General features: G+C 52.6%; 1 protein-coding gene across 2 annotated transcripts; it reads right to left on the reverse strand.

Moving 5' to 3' along the window:
• Window positions 1–6432: 6432 nt before the first annotated feature.
• Spc24 (SPC24 component of NDC80 kinetochore complex) lies at window positions 6433–9747 on the reverse strand. 2 transcript variants are annotated; one of them, XM_048342308.1, is made up of 5 exons: window positions 9563–9747; window positions 8350–8494; window positions 7883–7987; window positions 7720–7796; window positions 6433–6604 (listed from the first exon to the last, which is right to left on the reverse strand). In XM_048342308.1, exons 1-5 carry the CDS (start codon window positions 9720–9722, stop codon window positions 6498–6500), a joined length of 594 nt encoding a protein of 197 aa, XP_048198265.1. In that variant the 5' UTR covers window positions 9723–9747; the 3' UTR covers window positions 6433–6497. The 2 variants fall into 2 exon arrangements, with proteins under 2 accessions (XP_048198265.1, XP_048198264.1); XM_048342307.1 differs by lacking the exon at window positions 6433–6604 and adding an exon at window positions 6612–6891 and having other exon boundaries at window positions 7702–7796.
• Between the last annotated feature and the right edge of the window lie 7317 nt (window positions 9748–17064).

Raw genomic sequence — 17064 nt, forward strand, 5'->3', positions numbered from 1 at the left:
CCTTGTGTGTGTGCGTGCGTGTGTCTGAGTGTGAGTGTACGTGTACGTGTGTGCGCACGCGTGTTTCCTGGCCTGTGGGGGGAGCCCAGGGCCGCCTGGCTGCCAGGCCAGGGCGCCGCCCCCCTTCTTTGCCTTTCTGTGGTTTGCTGGGCATGGTGGCGCGTGTGGGGATTGAACTCGGGGCCTTGCACTTGCTGGACGGCGCTGTCCGCGAGCCGCGCCCTGCGGGTGCCCACGGCTGTTGAACCAGGAGTTGGGGTTACGTCTGGGTGCCCGCGAGCGGCCTCCACCCGTGCGCACCTGGGGGCCTATTGGGCCGGGCTTGGCTTGCCCCACGCAGCCCGGCCCACAGGTGTACACGACTGCACTTTTTTTTTTTTTCTTCTTCTTCTTTTACTGCCAGCCCTGGGGCTTGAACTCGGGGCCCGGATGCCGCCCCCGAGCTTGTCCACACAAGGCTGGCGCTCTACCACCTGAGCCACAGTGCCACGTCCGGCTTTTCCGTGATTCGCTGGAGATCGAAGTCGCAGACTGTTTTTTTTTTTTTGTTTTTTTTTGTTTTTTTTTACCAGTCCTGGGGCTTGGACTCAGGGCCTGAGCACTGTCCCTGGCTTCTTTTTGCTCAAGGCCAGCCCTCGCAGACTGTTTTTGTGGGATTTTTTGGCCAGAGCTGGCACCAAACCCCGATCCTCAGCCTCCTGGGTAGCCGGAATCCCAGGCCTGGGCCGCCAGCACCATGCTTTCTTTTCAGTACTGAGAGTTGAACTCAGGTCCTCAAGCTTTGCTGATCAGCCATTGTCCCACGGAGCTACAACCACAGCCTTTTTATTTTTATTTTTAAAAATATTTTTATGTCTCATGTGGCCTAGGCTAGCTTGAACTCAAAATCATCTGCCTCTATGTCCCAAATGTGGGATGACAGCCATGTACCTCTTATAAAGAAGTAAGGCCGTGGGTCCTACCTGCACCTCATGAGTTTCACAAACCTGCCTGGTATTCCCGCCACTGCATCAGAGGTGGGACGCAGGAGCTCTTTTTAGAATCATAAGACCCCAGAGGCTTGCAAAGGGAGTGTTCTTTGTTGTTGCTTTTTGCCAGTCTTGGGACTTGAACTCAGGGCCTGAACACTATCCCTGAACTTCTCTTCCTCAAGGCTAGCACTCTACCATTTGAGTCACAGCGCCACTTCCAGCCTTTTCTCTTTATGTGCTTTTTCTGTTTCTGTTTATGTGCTGAGGAATCAAACCCAGGGCTTCATGCATGGTAGGCAAGCACTCTACCACTAGGCCACATTCCCAGCCAATTGTATGATTGTGTTTTTCCACTACTCAACAAGAAACACTGGCCCCCCACCCTGTAGAAACCTTGCACTTTGTATCTTTGTTGTAGCTATTCACACACACAGATATGTATACATATAAATCTTATTTATTTTTGCTTGTGACCTTCCCCAGGGCTGTGGGGGATGGGCACTGCTTTAGAAACCACTGTACAGATGTTTTTTATAGCTGGAAAGTCTTCACTGTGATGGATGATAAATTTCTTAAATTGAGTGGTCTGGCTAAACCTTATGTTGCGTCTTCTCTTCCCTCTCCAACTTCCTCCAGGGGGTGATGGACTTCCCTCACAGAATGTCCTAGAAAGGGAATGTTTCCAGAGCTGAACATAGGCTATGGAGAAGACTCAGGGATAAGGGGAACACAATTCTTGGGGTGCAATGTTTAGCTGGAGACTCACCCTTACTTAAACTGGGGGAGCAGACAGCTTCCTTGCATACTTGAGCATTTATTGAGTTCTTGCTTTGTGCCAGGCACAGTTCTAAGTCCCCAAGCCAGGAGTTGCTGGCTCACACCTGTAATCCTAGCTACTCAGGAGGCTGAAGTCTGAGGATTGCACTTCAAACCCAGCTAGGAAGGAAAATCTGTGAGCTTTTTTGTTGTTTTTTGTTTTTCTGTTTGGTCATGGGGCCTGAACTCTGGGCGTGATTGCTGTCCCTGGGCTCCTCAGCTTAAGGCTAGCGTTCTACCTCTTTGAGCCACTGACAAAAAACAAAAAAGAGAGAGAGAGAAGATTTAGGTAGCTGAGTGCTGGTCCTCATTCCTGTGATCCTAGCTATTACCCGGTCCCATCAAAAAATATATATAGTTTTTGGCGCTACTGGTTTTCGAACTCAGGTCCTCTTGAACTGAACTGAACCGTTGAAACTGCATCGTCATCCCTTTTTTTTCCCCTTTGGTCAGTCATGGGGCTTGGACTCAGGGCCTGGGCGCTGAGCTCTTTTGCTCAAAGCCAGCGCTCTACCCTTTAAGCCTCAGCCCCAGTTCCAGTTTTCTGGTAGCTCATTGGCGACAAGTTTCATGGGTTCAACTGCCCAGGCTGGCTTTGAACCGTGGTCCTCAGATTTCAGCCTCCTGCGTAGCTAGGACGACATGGGTGAGCTCTGGTGCCTGGCCCAGCTCTTATCTTTGCTTTGCTTTTCAGTTCCTTTTCCCTGGCCTGGCCTGTGGGTACAGGAGGGGATATAGCAGGGAATGCCCCGGGCTCGCACACAATAGGCAACACCTCCATCTACAGGAATAGGGCAGCTCAGTCACCAGGGTCCCCCAAGGCGTCCCAACCAGGGAGCCCCATGGCTGAAGCCCACCGGAGCACAGGCACCTGGGCAAGTACGAAGGACCTAGTGCTCTGGATGGCCTGGAGCCTCGGTTTCCCCCTGTGGTGGGAGGCTGGGGCGGGGCGGGCCTGCCACGCCCGCTGTGGCCGCGCGGTGGCGCCCCAGGTCCACCTGTGAGGAGCGCTCGCCCGGGTCCGGCCGCCGATCTGACCGGCGGTGGCCAACCGGGCGGCAACGCGGATAATTGGGGGAAGAGGCAGGGCGGCCGCGGGGCAGGGGCCGGGAGCCGGGCTGGCTGGAAGACGCCCACGGTGATGGAAGCTTATGGTATCTGGGTGTTTTCTGTGCAGCCTCCATTGTCGCTGGCGGGGCTTGCACCCGAGGCCCGGGCACGGTCTCGAAGCCTCAGCTGAACTGAATAATCTCACAAACGTTCCTGCCTGGGCTGGCTTTGAACTGGGATCCCCGGGTCTCAGCCTCCTGCGTGGCTGGGATGACAGGCCTGGGCCACCAGCCAGAGCTTCCCGAAAGCTCCCGGCTTCCATCCCAGCCCCCCAAACAAGACTCGGGGTCCCTGCGCCGGTCTCTGTCTGAGACCACAGTTCTCTGGGTTCAGATCTGGAGTGGGGCAGCAGCTCCTAGAAAGAAGAGGAAAGCAGGGCATCACCCCAACATGGAGAACAGCCCGAGGTCCTGCGGGGACGTGTCCACCATCCCCGCAGTCAGTGACCGCGACAGGCCGGCCTCCCCTCCCCACCCCACCCCCACCCCGCGCAGCTGCCCTGGTGACTCAGCCTGGCGCCCGGCCCGGCCTCCCATGCGGGGTCCAGTCCCCTTCCCCCAGGAGCAGCGACTTCCGCCCGTGCTCACCGAGGGGTAGCAGGGCCGCGGAGGCTCGGCAAGCACCCCCAGAATGCTTGGCCCCGGGGGAGGGCGGGTCTCTAGCTTCCTGGGTCCAGTCCTGCCGCCCCCACCCCCAGGACGTCTCAGATTTCAACCCCACTTCCCGGAGGGGCTCCCTCCCCCATCCTCAGCTCGGCCCCTCCCCAGGCCCTGGGGCCTCTGGGAGGAGGTAGAAGGAACTTTGAGGGTAAATACGGAGCTGTCTCTTAGAGGGGGTCCTAGTTCTGGGGTGACACTTGGAATTCGAAACTCCTTCCCTCCTTCCACAGCGGATTGCAGGCCTGGCTTGGTCAAGGTATCCTCTGTGCCAGTTTTTTGTTGTTTTTGCTGGCTTTGCCCTCGCTGTTTGCCCTGGCTTGGTTGCACACGTTTGTTCATGGCCCCAGTGCAAATGACACCTCCAGGAGAGGCCCCCTGCAGAGGCTTCTGCGCACTGTGGCGCCTTCTCTTCAGCTCCTTCGTGGCCCAAGGTCATGATTAACTACAAGCTCTGGATTCCCCAGCTCCAGGTGCGAGGACTGAAACAAACCCAGACTGGCTTCTGGATCATTCTTGGGGGTGGGGGTGGAGGGGTGCTTAGCACCTCAATGTAGATTGTACCTAGGCACAGCACCTAAAGAGAGGCTAGTCACACATGAAACTCCAGGGGCTCCCTGCCCAGACTACTCACTTGGGTGCCACTGGAGCACGGTGGGTTCAAGCCCGGCCTGGCCCTTTGTGCATTCTCCTGCCCTCCACAGGGGACAGATAGCACCCGGGACCAGCGAACGGCCTGGCCTCGGCCTGCGGTCCAGGCCGGCTGGCCAGGGGCCCCGGGCTCCCACGGGAGCGCCGCCTCCCTCCTAGGTGGCTTTAGGCTCCTCTGGGGCCAAGATCAAAGGAAACGGGGTGGGAGTCCCCTAAACACACTCTATCCCACGTAGCCACCCCACGCGCCTGCAGGTGGCCATGCGCACGGCGCTGGGCCCTGGGATGGAAGGTCAGAGCCGTGTCTCTGTGTCCCCATGTGTACAGTGAGCCCCTGGCGCCCGGCTCCAGGCGGTGGCCACGTCCAGCGCCTCTGGCTCCTCCACTCCAGGGCAGCCGCGGGAGCCGGGGGCGGGAGCGCTGCGGCCTGGGGCCTGGCTGTGACTCAGGGCGCAGGCATGCGGGGCCTCCGCGGGTGCCCCACGCTGCACCCCCACAGGCCAGGCCTGGCCCTCAGCCAGCTCCACGGGGCAGAGACAGGGCGAGGGCGGGCAGCCCCCGGGCTCAGCAGCCGGGGGGAGCGGGGTGGGGGGAATCAGCCAGAAGGACCCCATCTCCTGCGCCCCTGCAAACCACAGCCAGCCCCCTCCTGGGGGCTGTGGCTGTCAGAGCGCTCCGCGTATGGGGGTGCAGCCCCAATCTGGTGGCCTGTCGCCCCCACCCCCACCCCGGTGCTCGGTGACCAGAGTGGCTGCCACCGCGGAGGCCTGGACATTCCAGGGGCTTGGGACGGGGCATCTGGTGGGGGCCAGACTGGGTGGGGACAGCGCTCGGGGCCCCAGGCACTTCCACCTCGTCTCAGGAAGGAGCCCGCGGCACTTGCTGGGGTAAAATAAAGATGAGCGATAAGAGCCTGCCCACTGGGAACCGAACGCTGGAAAGACCGGCGAATGCCCGGTGGCGATCGCACCGCAGGCCCGACCAGAGCCTGCGCACCCGGGGGCGGAGCCTTGGGCACCTCGGGGCGGAACCCTTTGTATTTCTAATTCTTAGGGAGAGCTGGCTTAGGACTCCAGCTGAGTGCGCTCCAGCAGAGCCACATCCCGACCCTTGTTTAGGAGCGCACTTGCGTGCGCGCGCGCGTGTGTGTCCTGAGGCTTGAACTCAAGGCCTGGATGCGGTCGCTGGGCTTTTTTTTTTTTTTTGCCAGTCTTGGGCCTTGGACTCAGGGCCTGAGCACTGTCCCTGGGCTTCTTTTTGCTCAAGGCTAGCACTCTGCCACTTGAGCCACAGCGCCACTTCCGGCTCTGTGTGTGTGTGTGTGTGTGTTGCTGAGGAATCGAATCCAGGGCTTCATGTATGCGAGGCGAGCACTGTACCACTGGGCCATATTCCCAGCCCTGGGCTTTAAAAAAAAAAAATCAAGGCAGGTGCTCCACCACTTGAACCACAGCTCCACCTGACATTTTGCTAGTTGGCGATAAGTTTCACACTTCCCTCTCCAGACTAGATTTGAACCACCATCTTCCTATCTCTGCCTCTTGAGAAGCAAGGATTAAGGGAGTGAGCTACTGGCGCCCGGCAAGTTATTGCTGAGATGGGGCCTGGCTTTCCACCCAGGTGTGCACTCGGACCGTGACCAGCCAGCTGCAGGCGTGCTGTAGTAGCCGGATGGCAGGCAGATGTGGACGGGCGCTGGGAATCCCCTGCTGCTCAGGATGCAGAGGAAGGAGGCTCTAGATCCAAGGTCAGCCCAGGAAAAAGCAGAGAGCCTCCCAAAAAAGATAAGCCAAAGGCAAAGCGTGGGAGCCAGTGCTTTTCCAGCCTGGGATGGGCTCCCAACGCAAGCTAGCGTCCCGCAGCGAAACACAAAAACGAGGCAAACGAGGCGGGGAGCAGGCGGGCGGGGCTACGTGACAGGGGTGGGGCCTACAGCAGGACCCAAGGGGCAAGGTGTGCAGCAGGGGGCGTGGCCTCACAGTGGGTGTGGCCACATTACCCGTGATTGGAGTATAGTTACATATTGGGCCTGGTCTGTCTGCTGGCAGCCCGGGGTTCCAGCTCCTTCCAGCTCTAACATTGTAAGTAAACAAGAAAAAGAAACATCCAGAATCTGGGACCCTGGACCCCGGTGTCCTTAGTAAGTGAGGTCGCAGGCGTCCACCTGCATCCATTCCCACCGGTCCAGAACCGAGGCCACAGTCAGAGAGAGAGGCGAGGCAGCAGTGAAACCCTTTATACAGAACCACTCCCCAAGGCCCGGCCCGGCCCGCCCGGCCGGCTACCACTCAGGCTACCACTCCGTGTCCACCAGGCTCCACAGGTGGTCGCTAATGAACTGCTTGGAGAGCTGCGTGCTGTCCAGGTGGATGGGCTGGGCCACGCGGGGGCCGCGATGGACTGGGGAGAGCAGAGGCAAGGAAAACCGCAGGAGCGCGTGGTAGGGAGGGGGACACGGGCGTGCCCTCCATTTGTTTTCTGTTAGGTCTTTCTTGGTGCCAGTCCTGGGGCTTGAGTTCAGGGCCTTCGCATTTGTTCAGCAGCCCTGGCATCACCAGCCTCCTTACCGATGACTCCCAGGCGTAGGGACGGCTTAGGCGACCCAGTTCCTCCCCGCTCCCATGTGTTGAGACAAAGCCTCCCTAATTTTGCTACAGCGGGCCTCCAGTGGAGATCCTCCTGACCAGCTGGGATTTCAGGTGTCGGTCATGATGCCCAGCTCCTAACTTTTTTTTTTCCCCCGGTATGTCATGGGGCTTGAACTCATGGCCTGGGTACTGTCCCTAAGCTCTTTCAGCTCAAGGCTGGTGCTGTATCACTTTGAGCCACAGCCCCACTTCTGGCTTTTTTGGCAGTTCATTGGGAATAACTCATGGACTTTTCCTGCCTGGGCTGGCTTGGAATTATGATCCTTGGATCTCAGCTTCCTGGGTAGCTAGGATGACAGGCGTGAGCCACCAGCACAGGCTTTATTTCTAACTTTTATTTTATTGTATTTATTTTTGCCAGTCCTGGAGCTTCAACTCAGGGCCTGGACACTGTCCCTGAGCTTCTTTTGCTCAAGGCTAGCACTCTACTACTTGAGCCACAGCACCACTTCTGGCTTTTTCTGTTTATGTGGTACTGAGGAATCAGACTCAGGGTTTCATGCATACAAGGCAAGCTCTACTGCTAAGCCACATTCCCAGTGCTATTTCTAACTTTTGTTAGGTTTTGTTTTTTTGCCAGTCCTAGGGCTTGAACTCAGGGCCTGAGCACTGTCCCTGGCTTCTTTTTGCTCAAGGCTAGCACTCTGCCACTTGAGCCACAGCGCCACTTCTGGCCACTTTCTGTATATGTGGTGCTGGGGAATCGAACCCAGGGCCTCATGTATATGAGGCAGGAACTCTTGCCACTAGGCCATATCCCCAGCCCCGCTATTTCTAACTTTTAAGAGTCTTTCCCCACACACAATTTTTCCAAAGCTGTGGGACCATTTTATATATAACTCCACTGACCTTTCCAAGAAAGGATACTGCCTTTGATCATCCCGGGCTCACACTCATAATCCCACTCAATTTTACTAATTCTGTGATAAAGTTGAGCCACATACCTAGGAAGGAAAAACAATAGAGAGTGAAATAAAAATGAAAATGTAACCTCAGGCAGTGTCCCGGATGCCAAGTTCCCAGAACATACACAGCAGAAGGGATGGTGACCGTGGTATCCTCGTCAAGCTCTCTCTCCTGCCTTTCCAGATCACCCTCCAGCTCCCGGAGCTCCTGCAGCTCTCTGGTGAGCTGGGTACGGCAGGTTAAGGACCTTGGTTTTGGAGGAAGGAAGAGCACAGTCTCTAAGCCCTTAGCTTTTTCTGCTCAAGGTTGGTGCTTTACCACTTGAGCCACAGATCCACTTCTGGCTTTTTTTTTTTTTTTGGTGGTTCATGGGAGGTAAGAGTCTTACAGACTTTCTTTCCTGCCAGAGCTGGCTTCAAACCACACCCTCAGATCTCAGCATCCTGAGAAGTTGGGATGACAGGTGTGAGCCACTTATTATGCTGAAGCCTGGTGTACCCTAGTAAGTACCCTATCTCTGACATTTACACACACACACACACACACACACTCCCCTGCCCTTCTAGGGAGGCAGAGGGGAAGGAAGGATATCTGAGGCTGGCCTGTAGCCCTGTGTCCTCCTCGTACACCTTCCGGAGCTCAGCTTCCAGCTGTTCCAGCTCAGCTCCCCTCTTGTGCACTTGCTCCTTTGAGTCTAGAAGGCTTTGCACCACTTCCTTCTCAGCTTCCAGGGTCTCTACAGTGGGATACAAACAGGCTGCCTCATCCATCCTTCCAGAATGGCCAGGGGGAAGAGAGGCAGCACCCCGCTTCCACACCCCTGCCAGAGATCTCCATAACTTGCACAGAGCTCCTACTTTACCAAAATGACTCTGTGTGTGTGTGTGTGCACATGCTTACGCACAAGTCCTAGAGCCTGAACTCAGGCGCTTTCCCTGAGCCTTCTTGCTCAAGGCTGGTATTCTACCACTTGAGCCACAGCTCCATTTCCAGCTTTTTGGTGGCTCATGGCACATGAGAGTCTCAGGGACTTTCCTGCCCAGGCTGGCTTTGAATGGCGACTGCAATTCTCAGACCTCAGCCTCTTGAGTAGCTGAGATTACAGGTGTGAGCCACCAGCCCTGCTCCCAGATCAGTGTAACTTCCCTCCATCCCTCCCTCTTTCCAGTGTTTGCCAAGAGCTGCCGAGATCCTATCCCCACGTGCCACCCCTTGTGATGACATGATTTTCCTGCCACCCCCTAACATGTCACCGCCCCAGGGAATGGAGGGCCGATTCCATTGTGTTCCCCACTAACACCCAAGTTCATAGGACCGCAGAATTGTTCCTACCAACGTGTGACAGCAGAGGTTAAGAATCTCCGTTCAGGGGCTGGGGATATGGCCTAGTAGCAAAAGTGCTTGCCCCGTATACATGAGGCCCTGGGTTCGATTCCCCAGCACCACATATATAGGAAATGTCCAGAAGTGGCGCTGTGACTCAAGTGGCAGAGTGCTAGCCTTGAGCAAAAAGAAGCCAGGGACAGTGCTCAGGCCCTGAGTCCAAGCCCCAGGACTGGCCAAAAAAAAGAATCTCCGTTCATATATCATAACTTGCGGGAAGCCGGGGTGCTGGGATTCCAAGCTGAACCCCAATTCAAACCTTCCCACCCAGCTCCAGCCCAAGGAGCCCCGGCGAACCCCTACATTAACGCTGACCTCTAAACCCCTGGCATGTGGTTCCTGCCACAGCGCCTATGTCACGGGGGAGGGGGGGGACTGAGGCTCGGGGTGCCCGCCCCCCCCCCCTCAGCGCGGCCCTCACCTCGCAGCTTCTGCTCGGCGTCCTCTTGTGTCTCCAGCAGCCGCTCCACCAGCTGCTCGTGACGCCCCAGGAGCCGCCTCTGCTGCGCTTCGGCGCGGTTGACGCCCAGCAAGCTCAGCAGACCCTGGCTCACCTCCTCAATGTCGCGAAAAGCCGCCATGACGACGCCAGGCAGAACCCGCGCAAATTTGTCCGCCCGTGGGGCACGCCCCCTTCCTGGGAAACTATTGTTTGGCTGTTCCGTCAGTCTTTAGCACTGACCAATAAGCGCAGGGAAAGGGACGTGCCAGACTCGTGGAGACGGTCGCCGGTCGGACCTAGTGCGCAGGTGCTGTCAGCGGATGACCAATTGGGACACGACATCTCTCAGATCGGGGTGGGACCTCTCCCGGGGCCTGGCTAGTGCGCCTGCGCAGGCTGGCAAACTTGGCTAGCCGCTTGAGGCTGTTTGAATTCTTGGGCTCGGTTGTTGCTACTTCTCAGGGCTTTCTTCTACCGCGGTTGCGTGGTACTGCTGCTTTATTTTTTTCTGTAGCTGACGTCCCACATTGTGTATCTGAGACACACGAACAGACATAATTCAGGCACTGTTTTTTGCAAGTTGAAGGACGGCTGCCGGATTTCCTGAGCTCGAATCCCAGCGCTGCCTTTTCCTGGCTGTGCTCCCTGGAGCTGGTTGCAGAAGCTCTCTGTGCCTTTTTTTCCTCCTCGGTTGCAATTGAGGATGGTGCCTTCGTGTTCAGTTCGGTGCTAACACAGGTGTTAAAGGGAAAACAACGGAAATGCAAGTGTGTAAAACTCGCCAAACGCCACAGTAGGGCCAGGCCGTGGAGAGGATAGCATCATTGGAGTTTGAAACCCAGGATGGCCTCCTGCCTCTGCCTCCCTGAACTACTGAGCTACAGCCCCTTTATGAGTTAGGCTCTTTGAAAAAAGGCACAAAATTAAATTGAGGACAATGGGGAGAGATGACACCGACCAAGATGCATTGTTTCCGGTAGCTGGTGGCTCACGCACGCCTGTCATCCTAGCTACTCAGGAATCTGGTATCTGAGGATTTTAGTTCAAAGCCAGCCAGGGAAGGAAATTTTGTGAGACTCATCGCCAATGACCTACTCAGAAAAAGCCAGAAGTGGGCTGGGAATGTAGCTTAGTGGTAGAGTGCTTGCCCAGCATGCATGAAGCCCTGGGTTCAATTCCTCAGCACCATATACACAGAAAAGGCCGTGAGTGGTGCCATAGTTCAAGTGGTAGAGTGCTAGCCTTGAGCAAAAGAAGCTCAGGGACAGTGCCCAGGCCCTGAGTTCAAGCGAGGACTGGCAAAAAGAAGACAACAGAAGGGGGGGGGAGAAGAAGAAAAGATGCATTGTAATCATACTCTGAGACTGAAAGCCCCTTTATGCAGCTACTTAAGATTTTCTTTTTTGGGGGGGGAGGGGGGCTGGTCCCAAGGCTGGAACTTAGAGCCAGGTGTCCCTTAGCTTTTTCTTTTTCTCGGGGTTTCAATTCACGGCCTGGGCACTGTCTCTGAGCCTTTGTGTGGTCACTGGAACCACAGCGCCATTTCCGGTTTTCTGGTGGTTCATTGGAGAGAAGTCTCAGGGACTTTCCTACCCCGGATGGCTTTGAACTTCCATTCGCATATCACAGTCTCCCGAGTAGCTAGGATTGCAGGCATGCAAGATCCTGGCTTCTACCTCAGCATTGGGAGAGGAAAAAAAGAGGCTCCTGGGTTTGGTTTCTGGCCGGGCAGTTTGCCCATGACCTTGGCTGGTGCTGAACCCTTCTTTCCAAGCCTTGGGGCTAAAGATAGCCTTATCAGCTGGGGGGTGGGGTGTTCAGGAGATAAGCCATGAGAAGTTGAGCAACTACAGCTGGACAAATATATAAATGAACCCGTCCAGAAGGCCACCCACCTTCTCTTTTCTAAAAACTACATCTCCTAGTCCTTAGGGTGGTGACTGTTCCCCAAACACAGAAACCAAAGCCCCCCAAAAAGGCCCCAATCATGTGCAATGGGGTGTGTGGAGAAACGGAATTCCCTGTGTACTGTGGATGGGGTGGGAAATGGAGCTCTGGACCTGGAAAACAGTCCAGAGAGACCAAAGTGAGAGATAGAAGCCGGGCCCTGTGGCACACCCCTGTAATCCCAGCTTTGGGGAGGTTGGGGCTGAAGGAATTTTAATTTTGAGGTCAGCCTCAACTACACAATGATATCCTCAAAAAGATTTTTTTAAAAAGCTGGATGTCAATGACCACCTCTGTAATTATCTATTCAGGAGGCTGAGATCAGAGGATCAACTCGAAGCCAGCTGGGGCAGGACTCTTACCTCCAGTTAATCACAGAAAAAGCTAGAAGTGGCTGGCACTGTGGTTCAAAGGGTAAAGCCCTACGAGTTCAAGTCATAGGACTGGCAAAAAAAAAAAAAGGAATGAAGGAGAGAGGAAGGGAAAGGCAAAGGAAGTAGAATGAGAACACAAGATGATAAAATGAGGTTGGCAATTGCTGAGAAAAAAAATGAGAAACCATTTCCTAAATGCCTTTCTTGGCTCACAAACTTTTTTTTAAATTTATTTATTAATTAAAACACAAATTTTTTGACAAGGTGTTGTGCAAAAAGGGTACAGTTACATAGTAGGGCAGTATGTACATTTCTAGTGATATCTCACACCCTGTTTTTCTTTCCCTTCCCTGGGTCAGGTAGACATATATACAATACACAATGTACCAAGAAAATATACAGTAGCCATGTGGCCTACGCCAAAGAAAATTCACCTAGGGCTTTAAATGTAATGTTATTAGACAATATATCGACAGTAGTCTTTTTTTTTTTTTTGGCCAGTCCTGGGCCTTGGACTCAGGGCCTGAGCACTGTCCCTGGCTTCTTTTTGCTCAAGGCTAGCACTCTGCCACTTGAGCCACAGTGCCATTTCAGGCCATTTTCTGTATATGTGGTGCTGGGGAATTGAACCCAGGGCCTCATGTATACAAGGCAAGCACTCTTGCCACTAGGCCATATCCCCAGCTTGACAGTAGTCTTATATGGATGCACATACATAGCTTTTGAGCTATTGTATTCCACTGAGAGGTCAATTTTTGACCTTTATATGTTGAGTAGTTGTTTGGTTTTAGTTACATAATGTTGGGTCGCTGACCCAGTCCTGTGGGAAATACCATTTGACAAGCAGTTTTTGGTTTCACAGACCTGGTCTCTACTGTCTGTCACCCCTTCTTAACAGTCGTATATCAGGGAGATCATGCCCCTTTGTTTTCTGTGTTCTAGGCTTGTCTCACTCAACATTATTTGTTCAAGTTCTGACCATTTCCCTGCAAATAACAATATTTCACCATTCCTAATCGCTATGTAGTATTCCATTGTGTATAGGTACCATATTTTTTGGATCCATTCATCCGTGGAGGGGCATCTGGGTTGTTTCCATATTTTGGCTATTGTGAATTGTGTCACGATAAACATGGAAGTACAAATGTCTTTTTGATATCTTGGGACCTGCTGTTCAGGATAGATGCCTAGGAGTGGTATGGCTGGGTCATAGGGTAGGTCTATATTGAGCTTTTTGAGGAACCTCCATACTGTTCTCCAAAGTGGTTGTACTAATTTGCACTCCCACCAACAATGGAGAAGGGTTCCTCTTTCCCCGCACCCCCTCCAGCATTTGTTGTTGCCTGAGTTCAGAGTATAGGCCATTCTAACTGGGGTGAGGTGGTATCTCAGAGTTTTTATTTGCATTTCCATATGGTTGGCTATCTTTCTAGTTTGGTGGCTATGTCCTTAGCTGTGCAGAAACTTTTTAATTTGTAGTAGTCCCATTTGTCGAGTCCCCTATTTGTTGTGCCCCTGGGACTATATTCAGGAAGTTCCTTCCGGTGCCTATAAGTTCTAGCGTCTTTCCTACTCTGTCCTTCAGTAGTTTCAAGGATTCAGGTCTGATGTTGAGGTCCTTGATCCATTTTGAGTTGATCTTGGTGCATGGTGATAGGCTTGGGTCTACTTTGAGTTTTCTGCATATGGCTGCCCAGTTTTCCCAGCACCAGTAGTTGAAGAAGCTCTGTTTATTCCATTGTGTGTCTTTAGCTCCTTTGTCGAATATCAGCTGACTGTAAGAGTGCAGTTTTATTTCTGGATCTTCAATTCTAATCCATTGGTCTTCCAGTCTGTTCTTATACCAATACCAGGCTGTTTTTGTTATAATGGCCCTATAGTAGAGCTTGAAGTCTGCTATTGGCTCACAAACTCTTGAGAACCTTGACCCAAGCTAAGAACTCTGGCTTAGAAATACCCTGCTTTGCATTCAGTGTCTGGGATTTCTAGAAGTGTGGAAGAACAACTCATTCCCTACTTGTTGGCTGAACAGCCCCAGGTGCAAGGGCGGAGCAGCAGCCCAGAGTGGGGGTGTGGGGTGGAGGTGAGGGGCACCCATCACCTCACCTCACCTCTCCTCACCTGCATTGGGAGAAGACACTAGGGCCAGGGGTGTTACTTCCTACCCTCCTGCACTGTTGCCTTCTGTGCAGTTTGTGCAAAAAGAGACGCGTTTCAAGCTGGGTGTGGGTGAGTGGCTCACCCCTGTAATCCCAGCTACTCAAGAAGCCCTCAATCCGAGCTGCCTTTTACACTCATGAGAGGAACAGTTTGAGAATCCTTCATCCAAAATGCTAGGGAACACAGGGGCTGGGGATGTGACTCAGCGGAAGAGCGACTGCCTGGCGAGCGCAAGGCCCCAAGTTCGGTCCTCAGCTCTGGAAAAAAGACAAAACTATAAAAGACCAAAATGCTAGGGAACATAAATGTTTTGCATTTCAGACAGATGGATTTTGGAATATATCTACATACGTGATAAGATTGATGAAATATCTTGAGAATGACACCTATAGCTAAGTCTAAACAGTTGTTTTTTTCTTTTTTTGCCAGTCCTGGGGCTTGGACTCAGGGCCTGAGCACTGTCCCTGGCTTCTTTTTGCTCAAGGCTAGCACTCTACCACTTGAGCCACAGCACCACTTCCGGCTTTTTCTATATACGTGGTGCTGAGGAATCGAACCCAGGGCTTCATGTATAGGAGGCGAGCACTCTACCACTAGGCCATGTTCCCAGCCCCACTCAGTTGTTTTACATATGAACATATGTATGTTTCCTTCTCCCAATAACAGGACTAGAAGGAACTCAGGGTCTCACACTTGCTTTGTCTTGCTGGCTCTACCACTTAAGCCATGCCTCTAGCCAAGCTTTTTGCTGGTTAATGGGAGAGAAGTCTCAACAGTTTCCTGTGTGGGTTGGCTTTGAACCGAGATCCCTTAGATTTCAGTCTCACCGGTAGCTAGGATTACAGGCATGAGGCACCAGCTCAAGGCTTCCATCTTGTTGCACTGCAGTTTTCGTGTATGCGAGGTGGATGTGGCACCTCGGTGGGAGGCCATGCGGGTGTGGGATTTTTCCACTCTGTCCTCACATTGACATCTAAAAATACTTTTGGACTTTAGAGTTAATTTGATGAAAAAAGGCAGATTTATCTTTGTTTGGGCATTACTGGGATTTTCTCCAAAATAAGCAGCCAAAAGTTGAACTGGAGGTGTGGCTCTAGTTATAGAACATCAGCTGAGCAAACACAAGGCCTTTGAGCTCAAACCCCAATAAAGTTTATCCCATGCCAGCCACTGGTTCAAAGCCAGCCAAGGCAGCCAAGTCCATTAGACTCCCACCTCCCACGAACCACTCAAAAACGAAAGTGGAGCTGTTGCTCAAAGTAGTAGAGTGCCAGCCTTGAGCAACAGGAGCTCAGAACAGCGCCCAGGCCCCGAGTTCAAGCCCTACAGCCAACAAAAAAAAGAGGGGGGCTGGGCCTAGTGGTAGAGTGCCCATAAAGCCCTGGGTTCGATTCCCCAGCAGCACATATATAGAAAAAGCCAGAAGTGGTGCTGTGGCTCAAGTGGTAGAGTGCTAGCCTTGAGCAAAAAGAAGCCAGGGACAGTGCTCAGGCCCTGAGTTCAAGCCCCAAGACTGGCAAAAAAAAAAAAAAGTTTATCGTAAATGGTACTCACTGGATAGTATGTTGAAAATGATATATACAACCTGAACTAGAGAAGGGATAGAAAAACAGGACGTAAGATATCACAAGAAATGCACACACTGCCCTACTATGTAACTGTACCCTTTTTGCACAATACCTTGTAAAAAAAATTTTGTGTTCAATTAATAAAAAAAAAAGAATCAGCAACAACAACAACAAAAAGAATAAACTGGGCTGCAGTCTTGAGTTACAATCTCGAGATGCAGACCTCCTGTTAAAAAAAAAAAAGAAAATGATATATACAAGTTATGGTGGGGATGGGAGGGAAAAACTGGGAGTGAGGGGTTACACTGTCCACAGAGAAATGTGACTTATGTAATTGTAATCCCTCTATACATCACCTTTATAACAACAAAGAAGTTTAGCCAGGTGCCAGTGGCTCATGCCTGTAATCCTAATTACTCAGGGGCTGAGATCTGAGGGTCATCGCTCAAAACCAGCTCAGGCAGGGAAGTCCATGAGACTCTTATCTCCAATTAACCACCAGAAAACCAGAAGTGGCGCTATGGCTCAAGTGGCAGAGCATTAGCCTTGAGTACACAGAGGCTCAGAGACAGCACCCAGACCAACAACAAAACCCACAACTGACAAAAAGGGTATCATAGCTAGGTTCTGGTGGCTCAAGCCTGTAATCTTAGCCACTCAAAGTTCTGGGGCTTGAACTTGGTGTCTGTTCATTGTCCTTGAGCTAGTGTTCTACCACTTGAGCCACAGCTCCCCTGCCAGCTTTTCTGATTAATTGGAGATAAGAGTCTCGGCTTGGTGACAGTGGCTCACCCCTGTAATCCTGGCTACTCAGGAGGCTGAGATCTGATGATTGTGGATCAAAGCCAGTTGGGCTTCTTATCTCCAATAAACTACTTAGAAAAGGCCTTAAGCGGTGCTGTGGTTCAAGTGGTAGAGCCCTACTAGCCTTAAGCAGGGACTCAGGGACAGTGCCAGGCCCTGAGTTCAAGTCCCAGGACTGAGAAAAAAAAAGAAAAAGATTGACACAGACTTTCTTGCCAGGGTGGCTTCCATCCCCATACGCAGATCTCAGCCTCCCAAGTAGGTGCTTAAAGTTTTTTTGTTTTTTTTTTTTGTTTTTTTTTTTTTGCCAGTCAGTCCTGGGGCTTGAACTCAGGGCCTGAGCACTGTCCCTGGCTTCTTTTTGCTCAAGGCTAGCACTTTGCCACTTGACCCACAGTGCCACTTCTGGCTTTTTCTGTATATGTGGTGCTGAGGAATCGAACCCAGGGTTTCATGTATACAAGGTAAGCACTCTTGCCACTAGGCCATATCCCTAACCCCCAAATATGTGTCAGTTGTGAGACTTGAACTCAGTGCCTGAGCTCTGTTCCTAAGCCTCTTTGTGCTCAAGGCTAGTGCTCAACCACTTGAGCCACACCACCACTTCTAGAACTCTTATGTCTAACTA

Source organism: Perognathus longimembris, chromosome 3, assembly GCF_023159225.1.
Source record: "Perognathus longimembris pacificus isolate PPM17 chromosome 3, ASM2315922v1, whole genome shotgun sequence".
Lineage (NCBI taxonomy): Eukaryota > Metazoa > Chordata > Mammalia > Rodentia > Heteromyidae > Perognathus > Perognathus longimembris.